The sequence below is a fragment of the Panulirus ornatus genome, chromosome 65, assembly GCF_036320965.1.
Source record: "Panulirus ornatus isolate Po-2019 chromosome 65, ASM3632096v1, whole genome shotgun sequence".
In the NCBI taxonomy this organism is placed as follows: Eukaryota; Metazoa; Arthropoda; class Malacostraca; order Decapoda; family Palinuridae; genus Panulirus; species Panulirus ornatus.
The window spans coordinates 9,146,677-9,162,806 of record NC_092288.1 but is presented as its reverse complement, the minus strand read 5'-3'; the positions used below and the strand labels follow the sequence as shown (position 1 = coordinate 9,162,806).

General features: G+C 46.7%; 1 protein-coding gene across 1 annotated transcript in view; it reads right to left on the bottom strand.

The window, feature by feature from the left end:
* The window catches only part of LOC139746451 (uncharacterized), a 43,924-nt gene extending 30,297 nt beyond the window's left edge, over positions 1-13,627 (bottom strand). Inside the window, exons 1-5 of the mRNA XM_071657701.1 lie at positions 12,700-13,627; positions 2,519-2,674; positions 1,603-1,695; positions 974-1,135; positions 187-441 (exon numbers count right to left, since the gene is read on the bottom strand). Coding sequence (XP_071513802.1) covers positions 187-441; positions 974-1,135; positions 1,603-1,695; positions 2,519-2,674; positions 12,700-13,246 — 1,213 coding nt within the window. The 5' untranslated portion in view covers positions 13,247-13,627. The remainder of the gene's footprint in view (positions 1-186; positions 442-973; positions 1,136-1,602; positions 1,696-2,518; positions 2,675-12,699) is intronic.
* Positions 13,628-16,130: the final 2,503 nt, after the last annotated feature.

Genomic DNA, 16,130 nt, shown 5'->3' with positions numbered 1-16,130 from the left:
ATTAGACGACCATTGAGGAATACCTGGCTATCCAGGCATGGAAAGCGAACGTGTGTACAATGGGAATATATCAAGGATAACTGAACCTTATAATACAGTCCTTGCTATGGGTTTTGAAAATCTGTGACACATTTTCTTTTTTCGTAAAGACTGATTCACTTTACATATACAACAGCATACACTCACCAGCGTCCGTGACGGGTACTTTAGTGGTGGTGGGGGTGGTGGTCGTCGAGGTTGTTGTCGTTGTGGAGGTAGGGAGGTCATCCAGAGGCGTGGTGTGTTTCGAGGAGGTCATGGTGGCGCTGACGGAGGAGCTGGTGTCTCCGACTGGAGTGGGTGGGGGAGTTGTCACGTTCAGGGAAAGCTCACACAGGACGTGGTCGGGCAGGTAGGCCGCCTCGTAAGACAAGAGGCCCCACGTTCTGTAGGTGTCCCCATCTGGCGCGGGAGACAGGACGGCAGGGAGTTAACTACGACAGAGGTGTTATCAACTCTGTCTCTAGAGGAGGGACGTCAATACATATGAGTCAATATGAGTCTTGTCATAAAGCTTCATGTATATGTACGATCCCTCTACTCATTTGCTCATATCAAAATTCTCTAGCTGTCGTATGTTAATGCCCTGAAACCACATCTCTACAGATACTTCCGTTGTTTCCCTCTAGTTCAGTCCATTGACAACCACGTCGCCCCTTGTATACCACATCGCTCCAATTCACTCTATCCCGTGCACACCTTAAACCCCATCGGTATGTTCAGGCCATGAACACCAACCTCCCAATCGACGAAACACCTGCTCGAGGCAACCCATTAGGAAAAGTGTCTCAGTTGGAACATTTGCATGTCCAGTGATGCCAAAGTTACGTGTACTCTTCCCTTTATTTCCTACACTCTTGGTCATGTTCCCCCTGTCTTCTTCCTCCCCCTTCCCGCCTCCAACCTTCCTCCCTTCCCCTCCCTCAACTCTCACCGCGTTCGCAAGTCTGGTTGAGGTTGCCCATAAGGAGGAGGGCGTAGACCCCGGCGGGGACGAATTCGTGGGCAGCTTCAGCCACGCCATTCATAGGGTTGACGAGGACGGCGTCTGAGGCCACGCCGCCGGCCACTGCAGTGCCCCACCACCACCACACACCTGCAGGAGAGACGCCAGAGTATGTGACGAAGAGTCGCAACAGTCATCAGACGCGACAGAGATACAATCCCACATGCCTCTGCTCCTTTTAGCTTTGGATAGAGAAACTACGAGGATCCGGCATGAGCCGTGTTATCACAAACAGCCTCGAAAGGACCAAGGGGTCTGTTGCTCTTTGAGTTCCTTTGTACCTGCAGTGATAAAGGTCTGTATGACAGGTCAGTGCGCCACAGTCACGACGCAGGTCCTCTATGACGTGCTTGTACAGAAAAAGGATCAATCGTGTGGATGAATTCTCTATATGGTTTTAGAAATAGGGAGCTCGAGATGTTACCATTTGATTCTTAGTGATGCTAAGGCTTTGTGTAGTTCAAACTGTGTTCAGGGGGTCATATTATGCGCGCGCGCGCGCGCGCGCGTGTGTGTGTGTGTGTGTGTGTGTGTGTGTGTGTGTGTGTGTGACGTACCGAATTCAAGGTCGAGCACACTAGAGGCGGTCAGGTGACTGGTGGTCACGTTCACAAACCCGGCAGTCAGGATGTTGGTCTTATTGTCCGAGTCTGTGGGCGAGAGATTAGCGTAAGTAAACATATATATATTATGATGATAACACACACACACAGACACACACGTATACATATCTCCCGAGGTAGCTGGGCCAGACTGGACCTTCAGCTCAGCCCTCAGTTGACCCTTCCTCTCCCAAAGCTTCGAAACATAACACAGAAGGCAAATGAATGTGAATGAAGCTGCTAAAAAAAATGTGAGGAGGATCTGGGAGCTGTGGACTGCGTTGGGGATTTGCGCATGAGGATTGGATAGCTAATCTAGCATCCATGGTAAAAGAAGGGAGTACGCGGGCTTCCGAAAATTATATTGTTTTGCAGCCATCCATTCCTGTACAATGGGTATCATCCAAAACACCTATAGAGAACTCAACATTTTACTTCTACGTAGCCTGTCACCCTCATCTCCAAATAATGATCCAGTCTCCTTCATATAGATATCTTACTGCCAGTCAAAGAACCTATTCACTTACCTCCAAACTTCCATCCCACATGCCTGTAAAGAGATCATCCATTAGCGAACTACTTACTCACCCAACAACATTTTACATGCTCACTTTATAATTGTCTAGCCACCCACCTACTTACAAGGAACCCACGTACCTACCTGCAAAGAATCCAACCACTTATCTAAAGGGACTTACCCAACTACCTGCATGGAACCTACCCACTTACATTCAATGAACGCACCCCCACCTGCAAGAAATACATTCCACTTTCACGAAAAAAAAATGTAATCAAAGAAATAACAAATTAACAAGTACCTCACATCTTTTAGATGGATCTGGCTACCTCAGCACCCATCGAAGTCTCTTACCTCCGAAGTCGGTCTTTTTATTGCATAGGAAACATGAGATCAGGAACCCCAGCTCCTGGGTCGTCTCTATCCCTGCCCTGTAGCCATCCGGAGGACACACATTCACGTCCACGTACTCTACCAGGGTGCTGAGGTTGACGTTGTTGGAAGGCAAGTCTGTGTGAGGAGAGAGAGAGAGAGAAGTTGGTGACACTATAGGGAGGGAGGCAAGGCGAGGGACACGGGACCACATCTGTGGGAGGTACGGAAGGCAGGCAACACAGGACCACATCTGTGGGAGGTACGGTGGGCAGGCAACACAGGACCACATCTGTGGGAGGTACGGAGGCAGGCAACACGGGAACAAGCTGGACACACGTTACTGCAGGTCCCCTCCTCCTCCTCCAACGCGAGTTCCTATCGGTTGATGATATATTCGCTGTTAGGACTTGAAGCTTTCGGGTTCATCCCGAGGAAGGCGTGTGGCTCGCCCAGGTGGTCTTATCTGTTAAAGTGTCCGAGATAACGAGGCTAATCTGTTACACAACACTTGGGATATCCCATTATTGTGGATCTCCTTTGTGTGTGTGTGTGTGTGTGTGTGTGTGTGTGTGTGGGTGTGGGTGGGTGGTCGTCTTGCTCTCACCAGTGTTCATATATTCATTTTACCACCTTGTATTGCAAGGGGAGGGAGATCTACCCGTGTGTGTGTGTGTGTGTGTGTGTGTGTGTGTGTGTGTGTGTGTGTGTGTAATACACAAGCCCATATATGCACTTGAGTATGTTTTGTTAGCACGTAACATCCCTCAGTCATCACCACATCATCACTACGATTAATATCACAACCACACCCACGTCTAACGTGTAGTGATGATGTCATAAGGAACTTGGCTATGACCCCCTCACCTGACGGGGGTTCGCTGGCTATGAACCTCCTCCTCACCTGACGGGGGTTCACTGGCTATGACCCCCCTCACCTGACGAGGGTTCACTGGCTATGACTCCCCCTCACCTGACGAGGGTTCACTGGCTATGACTCCCTCACCTGACGGAGGTTCACTGGCTATGACCCCCCTCACCTGACGGGGGTTCACTGGCTATGACCCTCCCTCACCTGACGGGGGTTCACTGGCTATGAACCTCCCCCTCACCTGACGGGGGTTCACTGGCTATGCCCCCCCCCTCACCTGACGGTGGTTCACTGGCTATGACCCCTCCTCACCTGACGGAGGTTCACATGCCACATCTCACGATCCTGTGGTCTGCCCCAAGTCCCTCCACTTGGCTCCGGGCAATGAAAATAAAACTACTGTAAACTTTTGGACACTACTTCGGGGGAGCCAAAGTTGCCGTCGTCTTTGAAACTTTGGAGGAAAAGAAATATTAAACTTTTCACCTACCGGTCAACTTGGCGTACAATATTAGTCTGAAGAGAACATGAGTGTGTGTGTGTGTGTGTGTGTGTGTGTGTGTGTGTGTGTGTGGGTCGCCCCGAAGAACACATCTGGCTTGATGATTATGGCAGTGTTTCACCTACAATCATATTGTTCACTACAGTTATATTGTTCACTCCAGTTATGTCGTTCATCCCAGGTATATTGTTCACTTGTTATATTGTTCATCCCAGCTGTATTGTTCACTGCAGTTATATTGTTCATCCCAGCTGTATTGTTCACTCTAGCTATACTGTTCACTCCAGTTATATTGTTCAACCCAGCTGTATTGTTCACTGCAGTTATATTGTTCATCCTAGCTGTATTGTTCACTGCAGTTATATTGTTCATTGCAACTGTATTGTTCACTCCAGCTATACTGTTCACTGCAGTTATATTGTTCATCCCAGCTGTATTGTTCACTGCAGTTATATTGTTCATCCCAGCGGTATTGTTCACTGCAGTTATATTGTTCATCCCAGCGGTATTGTTCACTGCAGTTATATTGTTCATTGCAGCAGTATTGTTCATTCCAGTTATATTGTTCATCCCAGCTGTATTGTTCACTCCAGTTATTCACGTCGGAGTTGGAATCTGGACAGGCAGTGGAACTGGGTTAGTTATTGGAAACCGGATAGTTAGAGAATCCTGAATGAAGTAGTTACGTGAACCGGGGCAATTAGTGAAACCAGGAATAAGTTAGTGGATCCGGGACACTTAGCGGAACTGGGTTAGCGAGCGAAACCGGGAATAGTTAGCTGAACCGGGATAACTATGCCAGAATAGTCACAATTATCCCTTGGTAGGGCACTACTTAGCGAACCTTCGCTGTAGACGCTCGTAAAACACGATAAGATTACATCAAAAACCTTAAGTTCAACACATCTATCTATCAGAGTCGTCAGTCAAATAGATTGGTTCGGTAAATGGGGTCAAGGGACTGCCCCCACCCCTCCACCCCAGTTAGCTTGCTCCACGTAACGACCATTAATGGAGATATGCTCATGGGACAATCGTTAGGGAATATTGTGGAGAGGTCTTTGACCTGACGTTGCCAGGTCACTTTGAGCCACGTTGCTGCCAGACGCACGATGACTAAAACGCCTCCTCTCTCCTCTCCCATTCCCCCCAATACACAGTTGGCAATGTAATTCATCGATTTTCTGAGCAAGATGGGAGAATATTGCTGGTTGTCTGGGTGAAATGCTTTTAGGAACATATGCCCGCCGACCGTTTTAAGTACCCAGGGTTCGACTCTCGGGCGCGCAGTGGTACGATCATTTATACTGACTTACATGTGAACATTATATATATATATATATATATATATATATATATATATATATATATATATATATATATATATATATATATATATATATATATATATTTGAAGTAGCAGTTAGCATTGCTGTCCATGACGTATTCACGGGCCGCCCGAAGTCGAGCGTATAGGTTCGAATCCTGGCTACAGCAGTCGGTCCACAGTCAACGCAGCTGTTCATCCTCCCTTCTCAGACCGATCGATACATTGGATACCTGGCTTACGCTAGGGTATACACATACATAGCATCAAGGATATGGCATTGATTAAGGCATTCAATTGCCTTTTCTGTCTCAGCTAACATGTAAACTATAATGAGGTGACTATGAAAGAGGCATGAAATTACCATCTGCCACTGGGGGAAAAATAATAATAGAAAAGCCGCGCAATTTTGACGCCTAGTTGATGCTAGTCTGTGGCTATTAGACAGAATAACTGGAAGAAAGAAAATCTCTCTTTTCATAGGCGTGAAACACTGGACCTGATGAGGTTTGCAATGGATAGACACACACACACACACACACACACACACACACACACCGTTTACAGGAGCAAGACCCGGCCTGAGGAGGAGGAGGACCAGGTGCAGCCAGGTAACGAGATGAGGTGATTCATACAGCTCCTCCTGCGAACAGAGAGAGAGAGAGAGAGAGAGAGAGAGAGAGAGAGAGAGAGAGAGAGAGAGAGAGAGAGAGAGAGAGAATCTCACGTCATCAAACAACCCCCTCCCACACACACACACATAACCACTTCTCAAAAACCCCCGCGGAATGAGTACGTAATACACTTGTAGAAACGCTGCTGTGTGAAAACACTATGCGCACCAGGTCCTTAAGTACCCAGGCCCATACGTCTTTTGTTCGTAGAAACAAGAACGTCAATCGTGTCTATTGTTTGATATAAAAGCCAAAAGCCGAATATGAGTCAGACTTGCTCATAGCAAAGAGGACGAGTGAGAAACTGAAACGAGCGATTTCACAGCCTAAAAATTATAATAATATCATGATGATTTTATCATTCTTAGACTTTTTAACCTTGAATTTTGAACATCTAGGCATAAAGAAAATAATTCAATATCACGTATACAATTTGACAATAAAGACGTCTTATCATAATCTTAAAGTTGAAAATCCACAAGGTTCTTTAATACGGGAAGTGGTCATCCTACTATCGCTGCGAAATGCTCGTGCGATTTTGCACTGTTCCCTTCTTCCATTAGGGCTAGGTAAGGGAAGGCCTGTAAATCTACACCTAGGGAGAGGGTGCATCCATTAGGCAAGGAGAGTGTACGAGTGGAGTAGGCTGTACGGGGTAATCATTCTCCATGTCATTTTCTCCTTTGTGTGTTACTTGCACGGAAGTGGTCAAAGAATCGCCAGGTTTACAGTACACTCGTCTTGCACATTGAAGTACATACTGCAGAGTACACACACACACACACACACACACACACAGACACACAGACACACACACTTATCCTGCACAGTGCATACTATCAACACAGTACGTGCCTCCAGCACACTTCAAACGTCAACCACAGTACACACGTCCTGCACAGCAAAACCAGCTTCCACACCAAACCTCACCACCAGCACCACGAAACACCAATACAGCCACGACCATCCACACCATCACTGCTATAAATTCACCATCGACCAGCGTAGCCATCTATTTACTCTCACATTCACAACTGTGGTGCGTAAACACGTCGCTTGTTCTCTATTATGATGGCCACGCGAACAATACCATGTATATTTCTCATCACCAGGCTCTCAGTAATGATCTACAGTGAGCGATAAAATCCCACCACGTCCTTCAAACTTGATATTCATTTAAAGGTTAATGATAGACAATATCATCCTATCTTGATACAGTAGAGGCATATATCACAAAATATCTTAAAGGTACTTTTTTCTTTACATATTTATAGTGAAGGTCACGAACGATAAAACTGACTCGTACAACGAATGTGTCGGAGTCATACATAGATCATGACGAAATGATATAACATATACAATATACATATATAAAATAACTGGGAATGCACACTCATAATTCCTGCAGCACTAAACATTGTTTTTTCCCCCTCATTTTTTTTTTTTTTAACGTGGAAGTTGAACTGTGGAGGTGTGAGCATTTAGATATTTCCATTTCGTCTGTGTTGTGTGTAATTTGGTGCAACGCAGCACCAAACGCTGGGAGGTCTAAATTCACCATTAACACCCAGTGATATTCCTCGTTGTTGTTTTTACCCCTCTCTCCTCCTCCTCCTCTCGCCTACGAGTGGCACACACATCAACCCGGGGCTTGGTCATGGTAACAGTGCACGTGTTAAATCAAAACAACGGTTCATTGTCCTCCTCTCGCCTACGAGTGGCACACACATCAACACGGGGCTTGGTCATGGTAACAGTACACGTGTTAAATCAAAACAACGGTTCATTGAACTTTCAGGTGTTTTTCAGACCAACTACCATAGCCCCTCTCACGACGACAAGGGCATGTTGTTACCTTATATCTATGGGTAGTGTTGATGTAATTTTTTTTTTGCGGCGGGGACGTGTTTCGGCCCGCGGTATGTAGAAGGTACGGGGTCTTGGAACCTGTTGGGTGAAGACACGAAAGAAAGTCACGTAGTGCAGAGAGAGAGAGAGAGAGAGAGAGAGAGAGAGAGAGAGAGAGAGAGAGAGAGAGAGAGAGAGAGAGAGAGAGAGAGAGAGAGAGAGAGAGAGAGGATAACAAACAATTCAGATATGAAGGAAGGTACGTAAACTCTAAACCAGAGATGGAAAGAAGGAGACATTTCAGTCATCAAAGCTTTGGAAGTAAAAAAAAAAAAGAATTGAGGAAAACGGGAAGTGGTCTGTGGGCTAGAATAAAGAAAACGACTCCTGCAGGGAACCAGACACAAAGAAATAGTTTAAAAAAAACCCTTAGAACCACAGCGGGACATCCTGAAGTTGATGTTGGCTTACATCATCAGTCTGGCGACAAAGGAAAACATTCTTGGCGCTTCAGAACACCGCTAATTGGGTTCCCATGTGTTGGGTTGCTGTAGAGACTCATCCTCAAAAACTTGGCGAGGAGAACCAATGACACGTCTCGAGTGTCTTAAAAGCATTGACATGTAGTCGGTACTTGAGCGATGACATATGGCTTTTGGAGAGAAAAAAAAAAGAAGAAAGAAAAAAAGCTTTTACGATAGAAGAGCGATGGATGGTTGTGTCGCAAGCGAAGGCCAGAGGGAATGGCCAGATACCTTATCTTAAGCCGTATTAGGTGATTAAAGGTCAGACAACGAGTGGACCCACTTGGTTGGCTGACGGGAGTAGTTTCAAGTAGTCAAGTGAAGCCACGGTATATGGGATAGGAAGGATTAGCTTTCAGCTATCATATCTCCTGGGCGTCGACCTTCACCTGTCCTCTCTGGGTGGGTCATCCCTTCTGACCATTCTGTTCAAAGTTTTATCCACAAAACCAACAAAGATGTCATTACTGGCTAGGCTGCAGCTGGGAGGAGTGCTGGGCTCTAAGATGTCACTATACTGGCTAGGTTGCAGCTGGGAGGAGTGCTGGGCTCAAAGATGTCACTATACTGGCTAGGTTGCAGCTGGGAGGAGTGATGGGCCCAAAGATGTCATTACTGGCTAGGCTGCAGCTGGGAGGAGTGCTGGGCCCAAAGATGTCACTATACTGGCTAGGTTGAAGCTGGGAGGAGTGCTGGGCCCAAAGATGTCACTATACTGGCTAGGTTGCAGCTGAGAGGAGTGCTGGGCCCAAAGATGTCACTATACTGGCTAGGTTGCAGCTGGGAGGAGTGCTGGGCTCAAAGATGTCACTATACTGGTTAGGTTGCAGCTGGGAGGAGTGCTGGGCCCAAAGATGTCACTATACTGGCTAGGCTGCAGCTGAGAGGAATGCTGGGCTCTAAGATGTCACTATACTGGCTAGGTTGCAGCTGGGAGGAGTGCTGGGCTCAAAGATGTCACTATACTGGTTAGGTTGCAGCTGGGAGGAGTGCTGGGCTCTAAGATGTCACTATACTGGCTAGGTTGCAGCTGAGAGGAATGCTGGGCCCAAAGATGTCACTATACTGGCTAGGTTGCAGCTGAGAGGAGTGCTGGGCTCTAAGATGTCACTATACTGGCTAGGTTGCAGCTGAGAGGAATGCTGGGCCCAAAGATGTCACTATACGGCTAGGTTGCAGCTGAGAGGAATGCTGGGCCCAAAGATGTCACTATACTGGCTAGGTTGCAGCTGAGAGGAGTGCTGGGCTCTAAGATGTCACTATACTGGCTAGGTTGCAGCTGAGAGGAATGCTGGGCCCAAAGATGTCACTATACGGCTAGGTTGCAGCTGAGAGGAATGCTGGGCCCAAAGATGTCACTATACTGGCTAGGTTGCAGCTGAGAGGAGTGCTGGGCCCAAAGATGTCACTATACTGGCTAGGTTGCAGCTGGGAGGAGTGCTGGGCCCAAAGATGTCATTACTGGCTAGGTTGCAGCTGGGAGGAGTGCTGGGCCCAAAGATGTCACTATACTGGCTAGGTTGCAGCTGGGAGGAGTGCTGGGCCCAAAGATGTCACTATACTGGCTAGGTTGCAGCTGGGAGGAGTGCTGAGCTCAAAGATGTCACTATACTGGCTAGGTTGCAGCTGGGAGGAGTGTGCGATCAGATGCACGCTCCAGCAATGCAAATTACAGAACAATTAATGCGTCACCTAAGACTATGTTCCTGCTCCTCACACTAAGTCTGGACGACTACACGTAGCCAAAGAACTAATCTAAGTAGCAGTGACTCCAGATTTTTCGAATGTGACGTGTTAATCCCAAATCCATAAAAGGGATTAATTTTGACAAAAAATTTTTTCGAATGTGACGTGTTAATCTCAAATCCGTAAAAGGGATTAATTTTGACTCCAAATCTTTTCGAATGTGACGTGTTAATTCCAAATCCGTAAAAAGGGATTAATTTGATATGAATAAAGGAAAATTAGTCCCCGCCTGTATTTTAAACCCGTATGGTAACATGCAGGCAACGACCACACTCATATGTGACTGTCGACCCGAAAATCATGCGCAGTATTGCTTCATGCAACAGAGAAAGGAATTAAGTTTTTCCCCGCATGCAATATCCCCTGCCAGAGCAACATTTTCTTTACGTGATTTTTAGGAAAAATCAAAAAAATTTGATTGCGTTTCCTTTATTTCTCCCGTTTCAATTTCAAAGCGAAGTGAGCAACATTCATACGATGTGTTTAATGAAACTCTTTCCTTTACTTATCTTCCTGGTCTTGATATATGACCTTCTGACCTTGACCATTCCTTTTTCCGAGGGGAGGTCAAGGTCAATTCTTTTATTCTTTTCTAATATAAAGTTGGTGATGCCGTCTACTGTCGAGTGTTATTACCCACACGGACGAACGATTAGTGAACACACAAAGACACACCCAAGAAGGTACAGTGAGACTCCTAGATATGAGCTGCTCACAGACACACACACAAGAAGGTACAGTGAGACTCCTAGATATGAGCTGCTCACAGACACACACACAAGAAGGTACACCGAGACTCCTAGATATGAGCTGCTCACAGACACACACACAAGAAGGTACAGTGAGACTCCTAGATATGAGCTGCTCACAGACACACACACACACACAAGAAGGTACATTGAGACTCCTAGATATGAGCTGCTCACAGACACACACACACAAGAAGGTACATTGAGACTCCTAGATATGAGCTGCTCACAGACACACACACACAAGAAGGTACATTGAGACTCCTAGATATGAGCTGCTCACAGACACACACACACACAAGAAGGTACAGTGAGACTCCTAGATATGAGCTGCTCACAGACACACACACAGACAGAAATACGCAAAGACTCGTCACAAATCAACGCGCAGCGAAAAACGGGACGATAAAGACAGACGGATTCGCGAAAACAATCGCGCACACAATGACGGCACGAAAAGCAAACAGGCAAGACAGAATCGCAGACACGCAAGCAGTCTGAGAGCCACCTCTCTCTCTCTCTCTCTCTCTCTCTCTCTCTCTCTCTCTCTCTCTCTCTCTCTCTCTCCTCAACCCCCCACACCACCACACCCCCTCTCTGGCGTGGAACTCATCAAGTAGACGCGAAAAAGAAGAAGAAAAAACCCACAGGAAAAACAGCGTTACTACGTAAACAACCTGAGGAAGACGTGAACCAGCTATCCACGGCAGTACTTCACCGCCGTTGGCCGGAAGTCTCCCTCGATAAATTAATGATGATAAAAAAAAAAAGAGTTCAGGAGGGCAGCCACCGAGGATAAACAAACAAGCGGGAGTAATAATTCCGTATAATTAGGCTTCCATTACAAAGTGGGTGGGGGGAAGTAATTTGCATACTGGCAAAGGAGGGGAGGGTTTTTCCGAGGAGAGCTGGACTTGCGTGACGAAGCCAGACTTTCTTCGGCAGGAGACACGACATCTGTCGGGTCGTCCTGGGCGGGTGAGGCTGACTGGGGCGGCCACGGGTTTGTTATTCCTTGGTTGTCTGATCCTCTGAACGTCTGGTCGTTGTGTTGCTAGCTCAGGTCTACACGTTCTAATGATGTTGTGAACTTATCATACAGAAGAAACCTACACCAACCCTCTTCCCCCTTATGCTCTGAGATTAATGGCAAAATAATGGAGAGAAAGGGTCCTACGCGCTCTGAACTTAAGGCAAAATAACAGCGGAAGGCTATGATGATGAGTGCGCTGAACTTACGGTAACATAACAGTGCTAAACGAACTCTGATGGACGTTTGCGTAAACTCACTTAGCTGTATCGAACACCTTTCGTAAAATGCAGAACTACAGTTGGCGAAGAATGTGCCTACTGTGTCAAATGCTGGGGAAACACAGGAAGGTGCAGGCAACATAGGGGATTGAGTTGAGTATCAGATCACACACACACACACACATATATATATATATATATATGAAGAGACCTGACATATACTGTGAATGTAGTCTGACATTGACGTTATCTGCACTAACTGGCATTTCATCTCCTGTCATCTGTTCGCCTATCTCTTATTACCACGCTAATCTCACAATTGTCTGTGGCCTTCACTATCACAAAAAATCCTTCGAAAGGAAAAGGCGGTGGTTTTTTTTTCTCCCTTCCATTTCTTCGTAAACAATAGCTTTTCTTTTTAACATAAATGACTGTGAAAAGACAGACAAGTTACCAGTCCTTTACGAAATTTCTATCGTCATTTCCGAACCGCAGGTAAAAACATACTGACGTATATATACATCATATACAACATATCTACAGGAAGCACTCGGGTCGAAGATCTCTACGGACATATATTGAAGAAGCAAGTTCATTTGCTCTTTTCGATAGACTGAGGAAGAAAACTGTGCGTCTACACTAGGGATGCAAACAGGATCGTACAGCCTTACCAAACACATGGTAGGATCTTCCAAGGTTGTCATTGACACATGACTGGGCTCCGGAACAATTGCATTGCAGCTCGTATCGCGACATGATGGGGCTGGGCCTCTCGGTGACGGCGGCGTGCCTGGTCGTGACGCCCGGGTTCTCGACAGAGGCACTGGCGGGGTTGCTGCCATTCTTGTGGGCTCCTCCTGAAGGCAATGCTTGTCTTGGGCTCCCGTGAGAGCTCTCTCGGGTCGCCGGCAACAACCTCACGCTGCTCCCAGCGGTGTTCGAGGCCGTCGCAGGAGGTTTAGTCCCGCGCTTTTCCTTTTGGTTTAGATTATGCACAGAGTCTCTCGGGAAAAGCTCCAGAGGATTTCCAGCGTCGCGTTCACTTCCAGTCAGATTTTCATGGGTGCACACCGTCCCGTTGTGGTTCCTCGACGAGGATTTTGGCATTCGTGAGGGCGAGGATCTAGGGCGGTGGTCTGGCACCGCTGGGTCTTGCGTGCAGGTCAACCCACTCACGAACCAGAGACATAGCAAGAGTTCTTTGAGACACAGACCCATTTTGTCTCTATAGATTCGTTCAATTTACCTGCATCCCACCTTCCTTTCACCTCAAGTTGAGGAGGAGTTAGAAGGAAAAGTCTTTCGCTTTAAGAAGAATAAATACAAAATTTGGCTGTGTTACTCCAGATGACAACAAAACTCGCGAAACAGTACGAACTGCGTGGAACACTAATGAAACACTGTTTTTCTTTTCCAAGAAACACATGCAACACAAACACACATATATCACGACCCTAGTGTTCTTATGGGTGCTCCCGGAACTGTGGCAGACCACACGCCACACTGCTGACGTGGGGCCATATGGAAGAAGCAGGTGCTGGGGTTCGGGCGATGGGTGATGCCAACACCCGCTGCAGACGGCAACTGACGACCTCTCATTCCTCACAGGGCCTCCCCCACCTCACGGCTCAGGAGACGGTGGAGATGGGGTTGGCGATGTGTTCTTAAATATGATACGTATTAATTGCCAAATGCCGTTGTTTTTCCGGCCCGAAAATCTCCCACGAGATGGTTCGCAAAGAAGACACTTCGTTGCAGTGCATATCCTCTGCACCAGAGGACTAACACAGGTTAATTAAAGACTTACAGTTAATTAAGCAGAGGAATATTGCTGGCAGGACATGGCCGCTTGCCTAGCGATAAGTCGCGATAAAACATCTTTATCGCGAACATGACTTGAGGAGGTTTCCAAGACTGAACAGTACAATAACTTCCCCCACCTGTGATAGGACGAGTGTCACGGACACTCGCTCACATCCAGTTTTAAAATGATCGTTTTAAAAAAGAGACGTTCCCTTTGGGTCACACATGTTTGGCGTCCTACCATCACGTTATCAGTGGCCGGCACGGAGAGAGAGAGAGAGAGAGAGAGAGAGAGAGAGAGAGAGAGAGAGAGAGAGAGAGAGAGAGAGAGAGAGAGAGAGAGAGAGAGATTCCCAACAGCTTGCCAGGTCAGTCAGATAATACCTCCTCCATCGTTATGGATCTGATACTAGAATGAAATCTGATTCTCTTTTTTTCTCTCACATCTTATCACGTTTATCATCTACACCGCTTGGATCCTGAGGTACACGTTTTCTGTAGCACTGATACTCTCTCGCTACGTGTCTTATATGACTGAAGAGATACTGTGGCCTTCAGATCACATGCCTTTTCCCCTATACTGTATGAGTCTTGGATCGCTTATCTTATCATTAGGACGTGTAGCTTTGTGCCTCCAGATCCTCACTTGTCCTCTCCCGCTCCTTGACCCTCCTCATTGGGTCACACGTGCGCACGCCTCCTTATCTATCTGCCTGTCTATCAGTGAAGCTTACTATTTTTTTACTTCTCGTTCCTGTTCGCCATTTCCCGCCTGAGCCAGGTACCGTCAGAAACAGATGACTGAGACATAGAGGACACACTAACTAGTTGGAGATTTCTACCACTTCCACAAGTGGCTGAGTTGGATTTGACTGTGTTTTATATCCAGTTGGAGGGGGTTCATTGCTGACTATGCTTATCCCACGATATCATAGCTTATCACTGTCTTATCTATTTCTTGTAGTGTTCTCATCATCTTGGTCTGTATTGGAAAGATTCAAGGGTCTACGATTTCTCTTATATAGATTCCACTTCGCTTTGTGAGCTGCCGACCGGTTGTACTCACGGTGGGGTGGTGGTGGTTGAGGCAGATTGATATGGTTGAGGTTGTAGTAACTCACAGGGGGCATGTGGAAGCTGCAGGAGGCATCATCCAGTTTGACATGGGTGTTGTGTGGCGAGTCTTCCATTTCCTAAGGTTATGTGCGTCAAGGGTAGTGAGCGCCCAGTGGCCTATAAGCTTAGAGAAAGTTCGGCACTCAGTGTCATGTGTATTTGGTGAAGCTTCTGTTTTGTTAAATGTTGCATGACTCTGATCACATGAGTCACCATTATTTGTTGTTGCAGTTATTGTCTCTGTTATTGATCCTCAGTGCACGGGTGTTGGTGCGAGTCCTGGGGTGAAAGTATCGTAATCTGTAGTCGGACTGTTGGTGTACATGGGGTTAGCTGGTTCTGTGTGTCCCAACTGATCTTCAGCGGTGTTCATACCTGGGTTTACGACGGAGGAGCAGATATCGTCTACCAACTTAGGGCGGGCGCATTCCTTCCTACCTCGACCATATCTTCACTTGGTGTTGTCATCCATTTTCTCATCATTACACCCCACACAAAACCTTCAGCGGCTTCGTTAGGTGTCTGCACGTCCTATCTCAGAACTCGGGAAATGAGAAGCAGTTATATTTCAGCCATACTGACCTGCTTCAACCTTTACCATGAGTACAAATGCCACCAAGCGCCACAAGAGGACGCACACAGGTACAAGGTGATGTACAGCAGATACACCACAAAGCTAGATAAATAGAACGCATGATGAATAGGTATATATAAACAAAAGAAAGACGGATTCAACACCACAGAAACAGAGAAATTATGCAAATACTTCAACAATATCAAATGAGGAACGAAAGTAAGGCACACAAGAGAATGCAGAATAAGATTTAAAGCGGAGTCAGAATACTTATGTTAGATCAGTAAATACTCCGAGGAAAGCCACTGTGGCTCTCAAAAATAATTCCTCCACGTTAAAGTGACAGGGACAAGGCCCATGACCTCTAGAACAATTACAGTTTAACCCCACAGTGGGAATGACGTTGCCCGACCTGCTCTCTAAAGCACAACTGTAACAAGGGAAAGAACAAGACCCACCTGCGTGACGAGGATGGCGAGGGAAAACGAAGAACCTGAACCTGAGACGCCCTAGGTTGTACAAGTGGTCTGGCAAGCCAGCTGAATATAAATGCGAGTCTAACACGGTACTCCACGATGGAGGCTCTATGGGAGGGGGGTGGAGTGAGAT